Source organism: Rattus norvegicus, chromosome 1, assembly GCF_036323735.1.
Source record: "Rattus norvegicus strain BN/NHsdMcwi chromosome 1, GRCr8, whole genome shotgun sequence".
Lineage (NCBI taxonomy): Eukaryota > Metazoa > Chordata > Mammalia > Rodentia > Muridae > Rattus > Rattus norvegicus.
The window spans coordinates 252,571,475-252,587,019 of NC_086019.1; the positions used below are offsets into that span (position 1 = coordinate 252,571,475).

General features: G+C 40.4%; 1 protein-coding gene across 7 annotated transcripts; it reads left to right on the forward strand.

The window, feature by feature from the left end:
* Positions 1-14: 14 nt before the first annotated feature.
* Cutc (cutC copper transporter) lies at positions 15-14,795 on the forward strand. Of its 7 annotated transcripts, none has more exons than NM_001399691.1 (9): positions 47-234; positions 2,536-2,607; positions 4,942-5,001; positions 5,869-6,078; positions 6,739-6,774; positions 9,311-9,444; positions 11,017-11,044; positions 13,371-13,476; positions 14,332-14,795. In NM_001399691.1, exons 1-9 carry the CDS (start codon positions 177-179, stop codon positions 14,444-14,446), a joined length of 819 nt encoding a protein of 272 aa, NP_001386620.1. In that variant the 5' UTR covers positions 47-176; the 3' UTR covers positions 14,447-14,795. The 7 variants fall into 7 exon arrangements, 6 of the variants coding, with proteins under 6 accessions (XP_038940491.1, XP_063124752.1, XP_006231589.1 ...); NM_001108525.2 differs by having other exon boundaries at positions 9,329-9,444; XM_039084552.2 differs by lacking the exon at positions 47-234 and adding an exon at positions 249-449 and having other exon boundaries at positions 14,332-14,790.
* The last annotated feature ends 750 nt before the right edge of the window (positions 14,796-15,545 follow it).

Sequence of the window (15,545 nt, forward strand, 5' to 3'; positions counted from 1 at the left end):
CAAAAGGACAAACACTTCCGGGTCAGGCCTGCTAGTGAGGCTGGCCACTGCGCTTGCGCATATGACTCCGCGGGGGCTGCGGGGCACCGGCATCGGGGCCGCGCCTTCTCGGTGGCTCGCGCAGCCGCGGGGACTCAGTGGAAACCGAAGGCGAGCGAGGAAGGAACGCGGGAAGCATGAAGAAAGGGATTTCTTGCGAGCGGAAACAGGCGTGGATATCGTCGGGGAAGGCGGGTGCGGAAGGGGGCAGGGGGTGGTCGGCCGGTGGACCCCGGGGTGGCTCCCGGCCTGTCATGCTTTCCCGCGGTCGAGTGTCCTCTGCTCCGGGGTCCCGGGCAGTCACGCATTCCGTCAGCTCCTCGTGGGTGTCGGCCAGTCACACAAGTTCCCTCAGCGTCCCGCAGCCCCTTGGGCCACAAGAGGGCACCATACCCACTCGCCTCTCTGAGGTAGAGAATAAACGTGTGGTGACAGCTCTACAACTCTAGCTGCGACCAGAGGGTGGAGAGTGGGATCCGTTTCCACAGCCATTGGGTTACAAATGACTGGCTGCTGGCTGCGGGAGTTGTCCATGGCAGACAGGAATTCGATCATTTTCTTCTCTTCCTTCTTCTCTTTCGGTGAACTCTTTGTTCTCCAAACCAGGACTTGTCTTCCTAAAAAAAAAAAAAAGTGTTGACTGATAAATTAGAAAATGGCCACACCGTGCCTATTATATGTCAACACAAATAACTTTTATGAAGAATAGATTCATCCCTGAACGGACAGCGAAAGTGGCAATGCAATGCTCTTATTTTGCAAATCTCTAATATCTTCCTTAATGGAAGAGTTGGCTTCTCAGACCTGCATCTGCATGTTTAATAGTTACGTTCCACTCCCTAGAGGCTAAGAGAGAAAAGGCAAATACAGACACAGACTCGGAGTCCCCACAACCATATGTGGTATCTTACTTTGAGCATTTACTGCTTCAAATGTCTTTTTTGATATCTACAAAAAAACCTTTTGCTTGGGCTCCTGTCGCAGCCATTTGTAGACAATCCCATACTCTTGTGTGAAGCTACTGATAATCTGTCAACATTGTCAGCCCCACTGGTGGGACTGTTACCAGATTTGTGGAGTTAGTCTATTGTTGTTTAAGACCATAGGTTAATATTTGAGTTCTAATCTATGGGACTGATAGTCTTTTATTAAATAAATGACTATTGCAACTTGATATTAGGAGGTGACAGATTTTGTTTGTTTCTCAAAGTAGTCTATAATCATAAAAGCAACATCAGGTAGAAATGTCAAGCAATATAGAAATTATCCCAAATTCACTGCCCAGTAGTAACCACTGTTAGAGTATGGCGACTGTTCATACAGAGATTAGTACATGAAGTATGAATTAAACCCTCTAAAAGTTTGTTGGCCATTATTGTGTGAGGCTGGGTGCAGGTGCCAATGTGAATGTGTGGAGGTCTGAGGACAATTCTGTGGCTCCTTCCAACTTTAAACACATTCAGGGGATGAGCTCAGGTTGTTAGACTTGCACAGTGAATGGCTTTACCCACTGAGCCATTTTCTAGGCCCCAACATTTAAAACTGTTAATTAAAAATGAGTTATACATTTAACTACAGGAAAAACCCAAAGCTGCTAACACCACACTTTTTGGTATCAACATAAGAATTTGTAATTCAGGATTTATTGTATGTTTGACTGACTTGTTCGCCCTCTGCTTTCTGAAAAGTGAATATTAAGAATTTTTATAATGATCTTATTAAGGAACTTCATGTCAACCATTAACAACCAGATAGTTACCTCATAAATAAGAGGTGAAACTGGGGTTTTAGTGAGAAGTTTATAACTCAAGTTATTGGAGATCAAAAGCAGAAGATAAAAATTTCTACTCTAGGAGGAAAAAACATGGAAATGTGACTTGGTATGGTCCTTGCAAAAGTTTAGCGTTTGAAGATGAAACTAGAAGGATTTCTGTCAGCTGAGATAGTATAATCATTGGCAAAGATGGAGACGGAAGAAAACGGGTCATAAAGAGGAAATCACAGGTAGCTTATAAATATTAGTGAATGCTTAGGGAGTAAGTTATCTCAGTGTTCAGTACCCTGAGGGTAGGAATTGAAACCTACTCTTGTTTTATAGAAAACTTAAGTAACTTGTCTAGGGTCACACAGCAAATAAAATGGTGGGACCAGGATTTGAAATCCAGTTCTTGTTTTTAAATGTGTGTTCCTTATAACTGCTAGCATTGAGAAATATTCTGAGTGTCTGAGCTGGGGCACAGAGATGAGACCCGTGTGTTGGGAAGATTAGTTTCACATTTACTGTGTACTAAAGATGGTTTCAGACTGGGTTCCTTTGGGTATGTCTTTATTTCACAGTCTAGAGATGCCAGTTTGAATGAATGATATTTTACCACACGGAAGGGCCTTATGCATCTCTTTATTCCTCTATTGCGCATGTGAATCCGGGCAGCAAAAGTATGAAGTATTCATGGAAGATTTGTAATTCCTTCAGGAATTTCTGTTCATATATTTTAGGAGCAGGAAATGGATTTCTTATGGAAGTGTGCGTAGATTCGGTGGAGTCGGCTGTGAATGCAGAAAGAGGAGGTAAGGGAAGCTACACAATGCACGGCGGCTGGCAACCGTTTTTAGAGTCTGAAAATGAATCCTATGAACTGACCTCAAAAGCCCTTGCCAAGCTGGGCGGCACGCGGGGGCTGCAGCAGAAGGGTCACCATGAAGTCCATTTGAGCTATTGAGGCTCCATTTAAAAAAAAAGAAAACGCGTTGTCATTTCTTGCATAGTAATAGTCTTTTCAGAAACAACTAGGTAGAAAACCTACTGAGGACCTTGGTGTGGTCCCCAACACGAGGGAGCTTGAGGCAGGAGGGTTGAAAGTTTGAGACCAGCCTAAGCTAGATAGAGAGACCCAGCTTCAGAAAATAAAGCAAAACCAAAAATTAATTGGAAAATAACTGTCTAAACTCCTCTTTCCCCAAGCAGGTCACATTTCAAGTTAAATGTCTATAATCCTGTTTACTCATTAGATGATTATTTTATTAAACCTCACAAATTTAAAATTTTGAAAGAGTTTAAAGATATCCTTAGGGGTTTGAGCATGTACCTCAGTGGTAAAGCACTTGTAGCATATTCCGTGTCCTACGTTCAATCCCCAGCCTTGAACAAGAATGAAAATTAACGATGATAGTTTTAGATTTACTATCTTTTTTTTTTTTCTTTTTCTTTTTTTCGGAGCTGGGGACCGAACCCAGGGCCTTGCGTTTGCTAGGCAAGCGCTCTACCACTGAGCTAAATCCCCAACCCCTAGACTTACTATCTTTTTACCATTGGTGTTGTTTTGTATTCTGAGTTTGTTTTTGTGAGAAGCATAAACATTTCCATCTCAAAATCAGAAAATTAATTTTAACCTATTTTTTGGTAGTACTAGGGTAAAACCCAGGATCCTGTGCATGTTGGGCAAGCATTCTGCTGAGCTGCACCCCCAGCATTTTATTTTAATTAAGGAACATCCTCAAACATAACTGATTTAGTTATAACATATGAACCTCCATTGGCTGGCTAGTTGTATCATTTGGGAAGAAGGAACCTCAGAATAAAATATCCCCACTAGATTGGCCTCTGGGTAAGCCCATGGTGCATTTCCGTGACTGATAATCCATATAAGAGCTCAGCTCACTGGGCAGTACCACCCCTGGGCTGATGGTACTGGATGCTATAAGAAAACAGGCTCAAGCCAGGAGAACAGCAGTCCTCCATGGCTTCTCCAGTTCCTGCCCTGGCTTCTCAGGAATGGACTTATGAATTTTATCCCCTGACTTGCTTGGTCACGATGTTTCATCGCAGCAGTAGGAATCCTGCCTTCCCATCTGTTCACCATTCAGCCTTAGTTGCTTTTCTTGTTGCTGTGACTGGTTACCAGACAAACATGAAGGAGGAGGAGTACAGTTCGACTCACAGTTTGAAGGGAGACAGCCCATCATGGCACGGAGGGCATGGCAGTGGAGCTTGACTCAGCTGATTACACGTGTCTACAGTCAGGAAGCACACAGGAGTGGGTGCTGGTGTTCAGTTGGCTTCCTCTCCTTTCTTTTCTGCTTTTGGTTTGAAACTCCAGCCCATGAAACAGTGCTGGCCACATACATTGTGGATCGTTCCTCCTCGGTGAAACTTCTCTGGAAACTCCCTCAAAGATGCATTCAGAGATGTGGCTCCTAGTTGATTCCTAATCCAGTCAAACTGGCCATGGAAAGTAACCATTTACAATCTTCTCCTGTCGTGTTTAACTGATGGTCAGTCTTCTTTTGACTGTATCATGGGCCAGCTAATGTTTTATGGCAAGGAACAAATATTTACATGTTTTCAATTTTGCTGGACACTGATTTTCAGAATAACACATCTGTTTGCTCTCCTCCAACGAGTTGTTTCACCATTATAAAACTAGATTTAGACATCTGTGTTTTAATCTATCATAGTTATTTTGTTTATTAATGTCCTGTCTTTGGCTTGTGAGAGCCTTTTAACAGGACCCCAGTCGTCTGATAGTTCTCTCCCTATCAACATTCCCTTCATCTCAGAATTACTTTGGTAGCTACTCCAAAGTAACTGGTTTGCTTTTTAAAGCTCTGAGAACGAGGAATGTTTTGAAAAGTTGATGTTACTTTCTTAGTGGCTGAGAGTTACCATTCCACTGTTTTCTGCCAAATACTGCCTTTATTCCCTGTGTACGGCAACTCTTTAAGACAAATTTTAAGAGACCTGGCTTAACTTGGATTAACTCTTAATTTGGCTATCGGTAACACAAGGAGGGTTGTAGAATACAATTGATTTTTAAAGTAGTTTTCTCTTAGGTTCTCAGACTCCTCCCGTGTTCAGATAAACAACTTACTTTGTCAGATTGTTATAACGTGTGTTTGTCACAGGTGCTGACCGGATTGAATTATGTTCTGGTTTACTGGAGGGAGGAACCACACCCAGCATGGGTAAGTACTCTTTTTTTTTTTTTTTTCACCAAATTTCTCATACAGAGCTTGTGTTATGTTAAGTATATGATGAGTATGATACCAATTAGAATGCTCGTGGTTGTAAATAACATCATCAAAAGTTTTAATCAAACATATTTTTGTCCTGACATCAAAAAATTGAAAAGTAAGTTGTATCAACTGACAAGGGCTTTTAAGTCACAGTATCTTCAGTGTTTCTTACTCGTTCTTCCTCAGCCACTGACTTTCCCGTTACCGTCTTCCATAAACGCTCTTTTTCCCTCATTGGCCTGCACTGCATCCTGCACTGCTTGGTCCTGGAAGCTTCCTCAGGCAAGGAGAAAATGAAGCAAGGGCAGATACCCACTCAGACACGGAGAGGCTGGGATGGGATGGCTTACACTTACTCTGATGGAGTACAACAGCCTGGGGCCTTTGGCGTATTGAGTGTACAGCACAGGTAGAGGAGGTAGCTGGTCTCAGTATGTGGTCTCAGTCTTAGGTTGTAGACGTCCCGGAGGAGGAAGCTGCCATTGCTGGTTTTTACACACACTGGCCAGTCATTTGTAAATACTCAAACTTAGATCAGAGGCATGGCAAACCTCATGCAGAGGAAGGCTTTGACGGTTGCCCTGGGTCTGGTGCAGTTCCCTCAGGACCTCCTTCGTTCTTTACACTTTCACTCAAGCTTCCTCTGTTCCCCACAGGCCGCCTTCCCTTTATACCATCATTCTCCAGTTTCTTCTATCGACTCTTCTTCCTTGAAAACAATATATAAGAATTCCTATATGTGACCAATAATGTTTTCATAACTTCTCCAGACCTTTGAGCTCACAGTTGAACTTCAGTCTGCTTCTATTCTTAAAGGTGTTCTTCAAGTAGTAAAGCAGAGTGTTCAGATCCCAGTTTTTGTGATGATTCGACCACGTGGAGGTGATTTTCTATATTCAGATCGTGAAGTTGAGGTGATGAAGGCTGACATTCGTCTTGCCAAGCTTTATGGTGCTGATGGTTTGGTATTTGGGGCATTGACTGAAGATGGACACATTGACCAAGAGCTATGCTTGTCTCTTGTAGGTAAGACTCTGTATCTGAGGTGTAAAACACACACACACACACACACACACACACACACACACACACACGCACGCACGCACACACGCACGCACATATTCCTGATACAGAAAAAAAAGAACCTTGGAATTGATTTTTCAGTCATACTCAGACACTTAACCTAACCTTAAAAAGAAGTTGTTTGGTTGTTTTTCTGGTAGCGCGCATATGTGGCAAAGCCATCTCAACACCCCTTTGTGCTGTAGCTCAGCTGCTACTCTTACAGAGTCTAAGAGAAACGTGCATTGATTACATTAACCAATGCACCAAAGCTTGAGAAGTTACTGTAGTTAGTGATGAGGTAGATAGGACAGATGTAAACTACCTACATTACTAGGCCCAAGTTTTTCTCAAAGAGCTTCAGAGCAGTAAGTATAAATGTCTTTATGGTTTGTGTAATTTTTGTTTGATGCCTCTAAGGTGTTGATAGCTATATTTTAGATAAAAGTCAGGGCCTAGTGGAAAGATAGGACTTTTGAGTTTATAAGGCTGCCCCGGCTGCCATTTTGTTATTATTTTAGTCCACTGTCTTAGCAGAAGACAGTATAGAAATTTTAGCCAAAAAGGAGAATTGTGCATGTAGGAATCAACCTCTTCATGTTGTTGGATGACTTTCTCTTTTAGCTCTCTGCCGTCCTCTACCAGTCACTTTCCACAGAGGTGAGTCATTACTGTTTATAGATTTGTTAAATAGTGTCACTTTTTACCAGATGGCACACCTTTCTGATGAGCACCGCTCTATAATGTCTCAGTGATACTGGTTGGTGTCTTAGTTCATGGGAAGGATTTAGGAGACTTGAAAGCTCCGTTATGTTGTTAGGATGGCAGTCAGAGCAGGTACCTGAGAAGGAGGAAGCATGGCCTGTGCATCCCCCAGTCCCGAGAGCCGCTCACATTAGGTTGTCTTAGGCTCTGTACACCCTGCATGGAGTAGATCTCCATGGCCACCTGGCTTACACCAGACAGAGCCACTCCTACAGCCAGCAGCAAGGTCATCTTTATCAAATAGACACTTTTCGTGGGGAGAAGAAGCAGATATGTGAACAAGAATCAGACATTTTATGAAGAGATAGATGCTGACAGTTATAGTCCCCATGTACTTTGGCTAAATCTTGCTACACTTTGGCAAAATGGAGAACGAGTGTCACTCATATTTAGACAGCTCTACCATTGCACATGAAAAGAAAGCAATCTTTAGTCAAAACATTGATATACTTGATAAAGGGTTAAATGTTTTTCTTCTTTTAAATAAGCTTAGAGTGAATTACTAACAACTGTCTCCATTTATAGGCATTAAGATGAAGTATTTGTCCCCCTTTGAAATGTATGACACCACTAGAAACTCTGGTCTTGATTGGTGTTAGCAATGCTTCTTGTAAAATGGCAGTAATGAAAAGACGTTAGGTTGTGAGTGAATGAGGCCAGGCACACAAAACATATTTTCAAAAATGAAAATTATTCTTAAATTAGTAAATATTATCTGAAAAAAATAGCTTCAATTTTGTTATGCTTAATAGTTTTTTAAGATTTATATGTTTATGTATATGAGTGCTCTGCCTGCATGTATTGTCTGCATGTACATCTGTACACCAGAAGAGGGCATCAGATCCCATTACAGAAGGTTGTGAGCCACCATGTGGTTTCTGGGTTTGAACTCAGGACCTCTGGAAGAGCAGCCAGTGCTCTTAACCACTGAGCCATCTCTCCAGCTCATGCTACTAATAGTTGTAAAAATTAAACCAGTTGCATAGAGTATATTTTTAAAATTTTGAATTAAAGAGGGCTCCAAACTTGTTCTTTCTCTTTCTTCAATAAGGCTAACAAAACTATTTTCACACTGTATAGAAGTGTTAGTGGGTGAGCATAAGCCTCTGTTTATGCAGTGTGGTTTGTCTGAAGCTCCGCTTTCTCACCATGTGCTGAGAAAGCAGAGCAGCCCTGCTGAGAAGTAAGGGCACCAAAACAGGGAAACCTCTGTAAACATTAGCTGCCCTTGCGCAATAAAGGGGGTGGGGAGAAAGGGAGTGAGGACTCAAGGTACCAAGGTACCTCATCACCGCAAATGAGAGCTCCAGTATTAAGTGGCAGGGCTGACAGCCCAAAGCAGAAGTAGTTCTTCTTTACACTTCCTAGGCCACTTTCTCAGTGTTCTGAAGAGAAGTCCTATCCCTCCCCCTCTCTTTACTTCCTTTCATCTCTCCTTTCTTCCTTCCTGCGAACTTGGAATCTTGCCTTGTCCTCCTGAGAGTTAGAATTACAAGCTTGTGCCTCCATATCTTGGTAGACTGCAATTGAGACCTCAAGTAGTCTGTGGGAAACAACCATCCTTACACTATAGGTCTTGAGTATATCAGGAAAAATGATTTAGTACAAACTTACTCAGTAAATGTGGATGTGAGGCCAGGTTTCTCCTAAGACAGGTGAGTATGTCTCATTTTATGCAGTGTAGTTTGTCTGAAGCCTTAGAGTACTTTTCCAGATGTCACCATTCGCCTACCACATATAGAGCATTGGCATGTCTGTATAAGTTTACTTCTATAAAATAGATAAATTTTTAATTAAGTTTATTTCAAAGAGAAGCGTTGATTACTGACAATTTGAAACCTGTCACTTCTTATCTGCATCTGAGTAAATGCACCATTAAAGTATGTGCTGATAAAATAACCATGCCTGTTACCAGTGGTGTGTGGACTTTTCTGTGGCCAACGCTGATCTTAGAAAATAAAAAGAACCCTTAGGAATAAACAAACAAACAAACAGCCCAAAAAGCGCTTAAAGCAGGCATGGTGACACAGGCCCTTAATCCTGGAGCCCTAAATTAGGTAGAGGCAGATGGATCTCTTAGTTTGAGGCCAGCCTGGTCTACAGAGTGAGCTCCAGGCTAATTATAGTTAATTATAGCTACATGATGAGACCCTGTCTCAAAAAGAAAGGAGAAACTCTGATTTATAGTATTTCTGTTTCTCTGGTCTAAGTGCTTTTCCTTGACTAATTTCAAATGCCAGCCTGACTTACAAAATTATAAATATCTCATAATTATCTATTGTAAGCCAGAATAAATCTAGCATACCATTATTGTAATATATTATAAAATTGTTTATCTATATATACACACACACATACACAGTACATTTTGGAAACAATTGAATTAGAGGATATTTCTGTTCAAAATTCAAATCAGTTTTACTTATTTTAGCCTTTGATATGGTTCAAGATCCAATGGCAGCTCTGGAGACCCTCCTGACCTTGGGGTTTGAACGCGTTCTGACCAGTGGGTGTGACAGTTCAGCACTGGAAGGACTGCCTCTCATAAAGCAGCTCACAGACCAGGTACAACCCCTTCCCGTCACTGCTTAAGATGGCCGCGGTTAATTAGATACTCTGTTATCCAGCTAGGTTACAAAAATGACTAGTGCTGACATTATTGTGGAAGGAAAGCAAAGCCAATGATAGGTTTATATTACTTTTATTTATTTATTGCATGAGTGTTTTAAATAACCAAGGCACTTCAGATCAAGTTATAGACAGCAAATCTTACTTTCCTCTGTCATTAGCATTGTCTAGTTTTACAGCACATTTGTTTACTGTCAACCCACGTATATGCAGGGGAACCCCTGTAAAATTTATAGCTGTTATCTGAACATATATCCTAAAACTTAGGTTCTTTCACATTTTTCTTCATCAATATGGAAGGTAATGTTTTCTCCTGATTCTCCAGTGGACTAGATTGGTAGAGTGGCCAGAGGTTGCTTTTTTAGAATAATCTTTTTACATCTGTTTGTGTTTGTGCATGTGCTTGCCATAGCATGTGTGTGGAGGTCAGAGGACAGGTTGCAGGGGTTGTTTCTCTATCCACCATGTAGGATTGTCAGGTTTAACAGCAAATACATATTTACATGTTTATATGTTATCTGTCTTCCTTTACTATGTAAGTTCCATGCAGGTAGGAACGTACTCTTGTTCACATGGCAGAGAGAGGGATTTTTTTCTTCCCCCTTATGTTTAGTTCCCAATGCGTATGAAAACCAACAGAAGAATGCATATATGACTCTGTATATTCCTGCCTGTGCATGTGTGTTAACAAAGAAATGTCACTCAAAGAGAAACTTAGAATTAGGGGCTTACAAATGATCTTACTAGGTAAGGAGGAGGCCGGAGAAGGGCAGCTATGGGAAGAATTATCTTCTGGAATGAAATATAGACTTTATGTATTGAATGGGTAGGCAATGTGATAATTTTACTATTTGTCCTTTTCTTCCAGAATTATCGGAAATTAGATTAATTCTTTCTCAGTTAATGAATTTATGGCTTTATTTTGTTGGTATTTAGTTAGTAAGGCAAGACTGAGTAGAGTCCCACCTTCCCACTTCCTCCATTGATTGTAAATACACAATTATGTTAGATTGTCTTTCTGCTAAAATCTTACTTAGATGCAACTATTTTCACTTTACTACACACCACAAATTCAAAATTTCTGTGACCTTTTTTAAATAAGATTTTCTTAAGGTGGTGTTTATAACAGTATACTTTTTTGTTTTGGTTTGGTTTTTTAAGACAGGGTTTTCCTATGTATTCCTGGCTGTTCTGGAACTCACTCTGTAGACCAAACTGGTCTTGAACTCAGAGATCTGCCTGCCCCTGCCTCCTAAGTGCTGGGATTAAGAGTGTGAGCCACCATTACCTGGCTAATATTATACATTTTTAAAGAAATACAATAAAAATCTTTCTGGAGAAAAATTAGGATGCTGAACATCTTTTTTGCTCAATACCCTTTATTGAGAGAGACAGAGAGAAAAGAACTATTAAATAGTTAAATATTAGTAGTAACTTAAAATTTTAATATATTTATTAATCTCAGTTGAGAGAAAGATACTAAAATTGACTTTTCCCCCTCCTTTTCAGGCAAAAGGCAGGATTGTGGTAATGCCAGGTATTTATCTCTGTTTTCTCGTATAACACTGAAATCAAAATATGGAAGAGTAAATGAGTTAAGAAACCAAAGGAGAAAAATGTTAGAAACAGCACTTAGAGATAAAAATACAGAGGTTGATTAAAATGTTTGACGGTGAGGTCTTTGCTGGGATTTAAAAGAAGAATGTTCTAACAGAGGTTGGCTCAAAGCGGAGCAAAGAATTTCTCAAAGAATATCTCCATGTGTGCTTTCTCTCCGTGTAGAATATGAATTTGAATGTTTATCTCAGTGAGGCAAAGCCAGTTCAGTGCTGCTGTCCTATGATTCCTCCGAGTGGTAGGCAACATGCCTAAATAAATAGAAGGTTCTGTTAGTCATACACGTGTACCAGCACACTAGGATAGAAATCACATATCAGAACCCAACTTCATGATAAGAAAAGAAAGTCGGGCTAGGAGGAACATAGCTCAACATAAAAAGGCTATACATGACAAACCTACATTTAAAAGCTCATGGAATTTCAACTAACATCAGTTCAGAGTCAGTAGATTTAAATAATTCCCGTAAGATCACATAGCGTTTTACAGTTTCTGGAGGAAAGCCCAGAATTCTAATCTGAATCTGACTTGTCTGCCCATGTTCTTTCTGTTGTGTTGTTTTATTATTGTTTTATTTTAGACAGGGTCCTATTTAGTCCAGGCTTGTTAAACATGAGATCGTTCTGCCCCAGCCTCAGGTGCTGAGGTTAGAGGCGGTCGCCGCCCTGCCTGACTTGCTCTTTCCACTTCTTGGAGCTCAGCAGTGACTGTGCACCACAAAGCCAAGTTAAAGAGTCTGAGGAGTGCACCTCACACACAGCTTAAAGTGCAGAGTGCATAACTGTACCGTCTTAAACACTTTCAGTAGACTTTCTACATCAAAGTATTTCATATTTGTAATTGTTGGTATCAGTGAGGACTAGAACTGTTACAGATATAGTAAAGATTATCAAGATGAATGTCATCCTAAAGTACTTGGCTACGTGGTTTAAATAAAGTAAAATTGGATTCTTCGGTGAAATGAAACACAGTTAATCTTCGGATGAACACGCTGTAAATAGTTTGCCTTTTCATCTCCAGTTTAGTCAATGCGCTCTTCAACCCTGAGCCAAGCGCAAACATCACAGGTTCCCTGTCGATCACAGTTGCAGATGCTTTTGCAGTCTTTTCCTCAAGCCCATCTTCATCTTCCCCACATGGAATTTGCTTAGGGTGAGGGGAAGCAATGATGAAGTGCTGGATGATCTTCCTTGTCCAAATAGTTTTTTTTTAAATCCAAATATAGTAATACATAGCATTGCGACAGAAATCAGTGGATAAGAGAGATTTCATCATAAGCTCTGTGTCCTTAAAAGTTCTCCAGCGTCTGTATTATAGGTATTGTTTTCTTTCTTTTTCTCCATGTATACATTTTTAACTAATATTTTTAAACAAACTACATTGACATGGGATTTATACGACCAACTCTCCAGTGGGTCTGTCAAATGTACAGAATTTGCCATTCTTTACAAAATAGTTTTAAAGCTACAGAACGGTGGTTCTCACACTTTTTTTTTTTTTTGTCTCAAAAATCTTACTAATATCCTTGGAATCATACTATTCTGTTCAGTGTGCAGAGACTCTAACGGTTGTCCACTGCATTCACCCCTTCCTTCTGGTTGGTCATCACTGTCCTGATTCTTGGTTTTTTTGTCTAGCATGTCCATGAATTTTCACACTTTCATCACAGTTTTTTATGTATCACAATTTGAAGTTTGTGTCTGTATACACTAAGGCCAAGAATACAGATAAGTTTGTAATAGCATGCACTGCTGGGTATATTCTGAATAGCTATAAGATAGACAGCAGTTAAGTCCACCTCCAGTTGTTAGACTCTTTCAGGACCACGTGAAGAATCCTGATAGAAGACTAGCATACATGATTGACCAGTGAGCAGGGCCAGCTGGATTAGGAAGTATATGAATAGAAAAGCAGATCAGTACATTTAGTAATGTCGGCGATTGCCAGTGTTTGCTCAGCCTTTCAGAAGCAAGTGTTGCTCCTACCACTTCCCAAAACAGTTTGGTAATTGTCTATGAAAATAACAATTTTATGTTTTGTGGTTTGACATTTTTTTCTATAAAAGTTAAAGACTCAAACTTCCATTGTTAGGCCTTGTTTTCTGATCCCATTTTACCTTGGAGATGGTAATTCTTGAATCTGAACAAAATTAGAATGAAGAGTTTATGTAGAATAAGGACTTATCTATATATAAATTTTATGTGATATTCTATTCCATTTAATGTATTATTTTTTCTTTATAACAGGAGGTGGGATAACAGTTAAAAATCTGCAAAGGATCCTTGAGGGTTCTGGAGCTACAGAATTCCACTGTTCTGCCCGATCTTCTAGAGACTCAGGAATGAAGTTTCGGTACAAATACATTCTTTATTTATATACAGGAGAGGATGAAATTAATCTTTGCTTAAATAAGAAAGCCTTAGCTGATGTCAATAAATAATGGAATACCGTGATGAGTGGGTATCATGATTTGTTTTTCAGTCGAAAAATATTCAACTGAAGATGACTGTTGTTCCTCCAGAAATAAGCAGGAACTTTAGACTATGAGTAAGCCTTTACACGATTGGCGTGGTCGTGCCGGCCCTCACCATTGTCACGGTGATGTCTAGTCTGAGCCTGCTCAGAGAGCGGGTTGTGAATGCAGTGGCAATGATGTCCTAGTTAAAGCCTTGCAGAGCCTCAGCACTCAGTAGATGAGCTCAGCAGGGAAGTGTTCAGTGAGTCAGAGGCCCACATGTGCGCATTCTTGTGCTTCCCTTTTACCAAGTTAATCATTGCTGTAAGGCAGCCTCGATAGCATTGTTATCTCTCCTATTGTAAATACTCTTCCTTTACCTTTGCTCTCTCCTTGCAGTTGTTTTGAAATTTTATCATCATTAAGGACTTTAATCGACTGTGGGGTTCTTTTTTTCAATATCATAAAGGATTCCTATGACTTAACTTGAATCGTCATCTCATTTCCTAGTTGAGGGGGTACAAAATAAAAAAGGAAGACCCTTAGTATATACACTTTTAGTTATAAAATCCAGTCTCCTGCCTGGCAGCTTTAGCTACTAGATTTTTCCAGCAGTTAATTAATGGAAACTGTGGCTATAGTAGTCCAGCATCCTTGGCCTTGTATCAGTCTCCAAAGCAAAGTGCCAGTAGGAGGGTGTGTTTAACCACTGATGTGATTAACTAACTATTCCTCTGTTGTTCCTGTTGCAGAAATTCCTCTGTTGCAATGGGAGCTTCACTTGCTCATTCAGAATATTCTCTAAAGGTAACAGATGTGACAAAAGTAAGGACTTTGAATGCTATTGCAAAGGATGTCCTAGTTTAGTTAAACTTGTCTGAGAGACATGGGTATCGCAGTGTGAAAGAAGCAGTTGGATCGACAATCTCTATGACAGCACCAACCTTCCACATGGCCGTGGGTGTTTCTAAGAAGAAAAAGACATCGGACAGCAATGTGATCACTTTCTTTGGTAGTCATTGCTGTCTGCCATCATGGGTGAATTTAGTCTGTGCTTCTTCCACAAGGGCAGGCTTAGCTTTCAGTGGGCTTAACTAATGAACTGGCAGTGTTCAGCTGCAAGGCATGAAACCAGAGTCTGCTTCAGGGTTGATTTAGTGCCACTTTTGTGCCTTTTTGTTTTGTAAAATAAAAATTCTCCTTCTGTTGTGTTTTAGTCTCATGTTCTTTGATTTAATATCGTCAGTGGCTTACTATGAAGATTGCTTTGTTTTTCTATTTCTTGCGGTTTTTCTTTCTGTCCTGTACTCATTAGATTTGTTGCTCTGAGCTGGATGAAAGGTTACTGTAAAATGGTATAATATAGAAATTCCCAAACTTGGACTGTGTTTCTTTCTCTTACATTCTGACATCCAAGTTGAGGTAAGGACATGGTGTGTCTTCTAGTGTGGAATTCTAGATTTCTCTGAGTCTTCCAGAATATGTAATGAAAAACAGTGCTAACAGCATAGCCAAAAATCTATATGTCTGAAGGGAGGGAGGGCAGGGACTCAAGGTACTGGATGACAGCTAAAGGCAAAACAGAAACTCAAAAAGAAAGTACATTCAACAGCAGTGATTTAGAAGTGAACGTCATACTGGGGCCAGGTGCAATGGTATATGCCTCTAATTCACATCACTAGAGAAACTGAGGCAGGAGGATAGCTTGAGTCAGGAATTCTGGGTAGTATACTATGTCATTCAGTTGTCGACATTAATTTGACATCAATACGGTAACCTCTGGGGATCAGATGACCACTAGGTTGCCTAAAGAGGGATGAGCCAGTCAGGGTCAGAAAGTTCTATTACTTTAAAGACAATGCAGTGATCACGGTAAATGATAAGGTATGATGGAGGGGTCAGTTGCAAATCAGTTACAGGTTTGCGGTTTGTGGTTGCAGCCTGTGCAGGTAGAATTGCATGACTG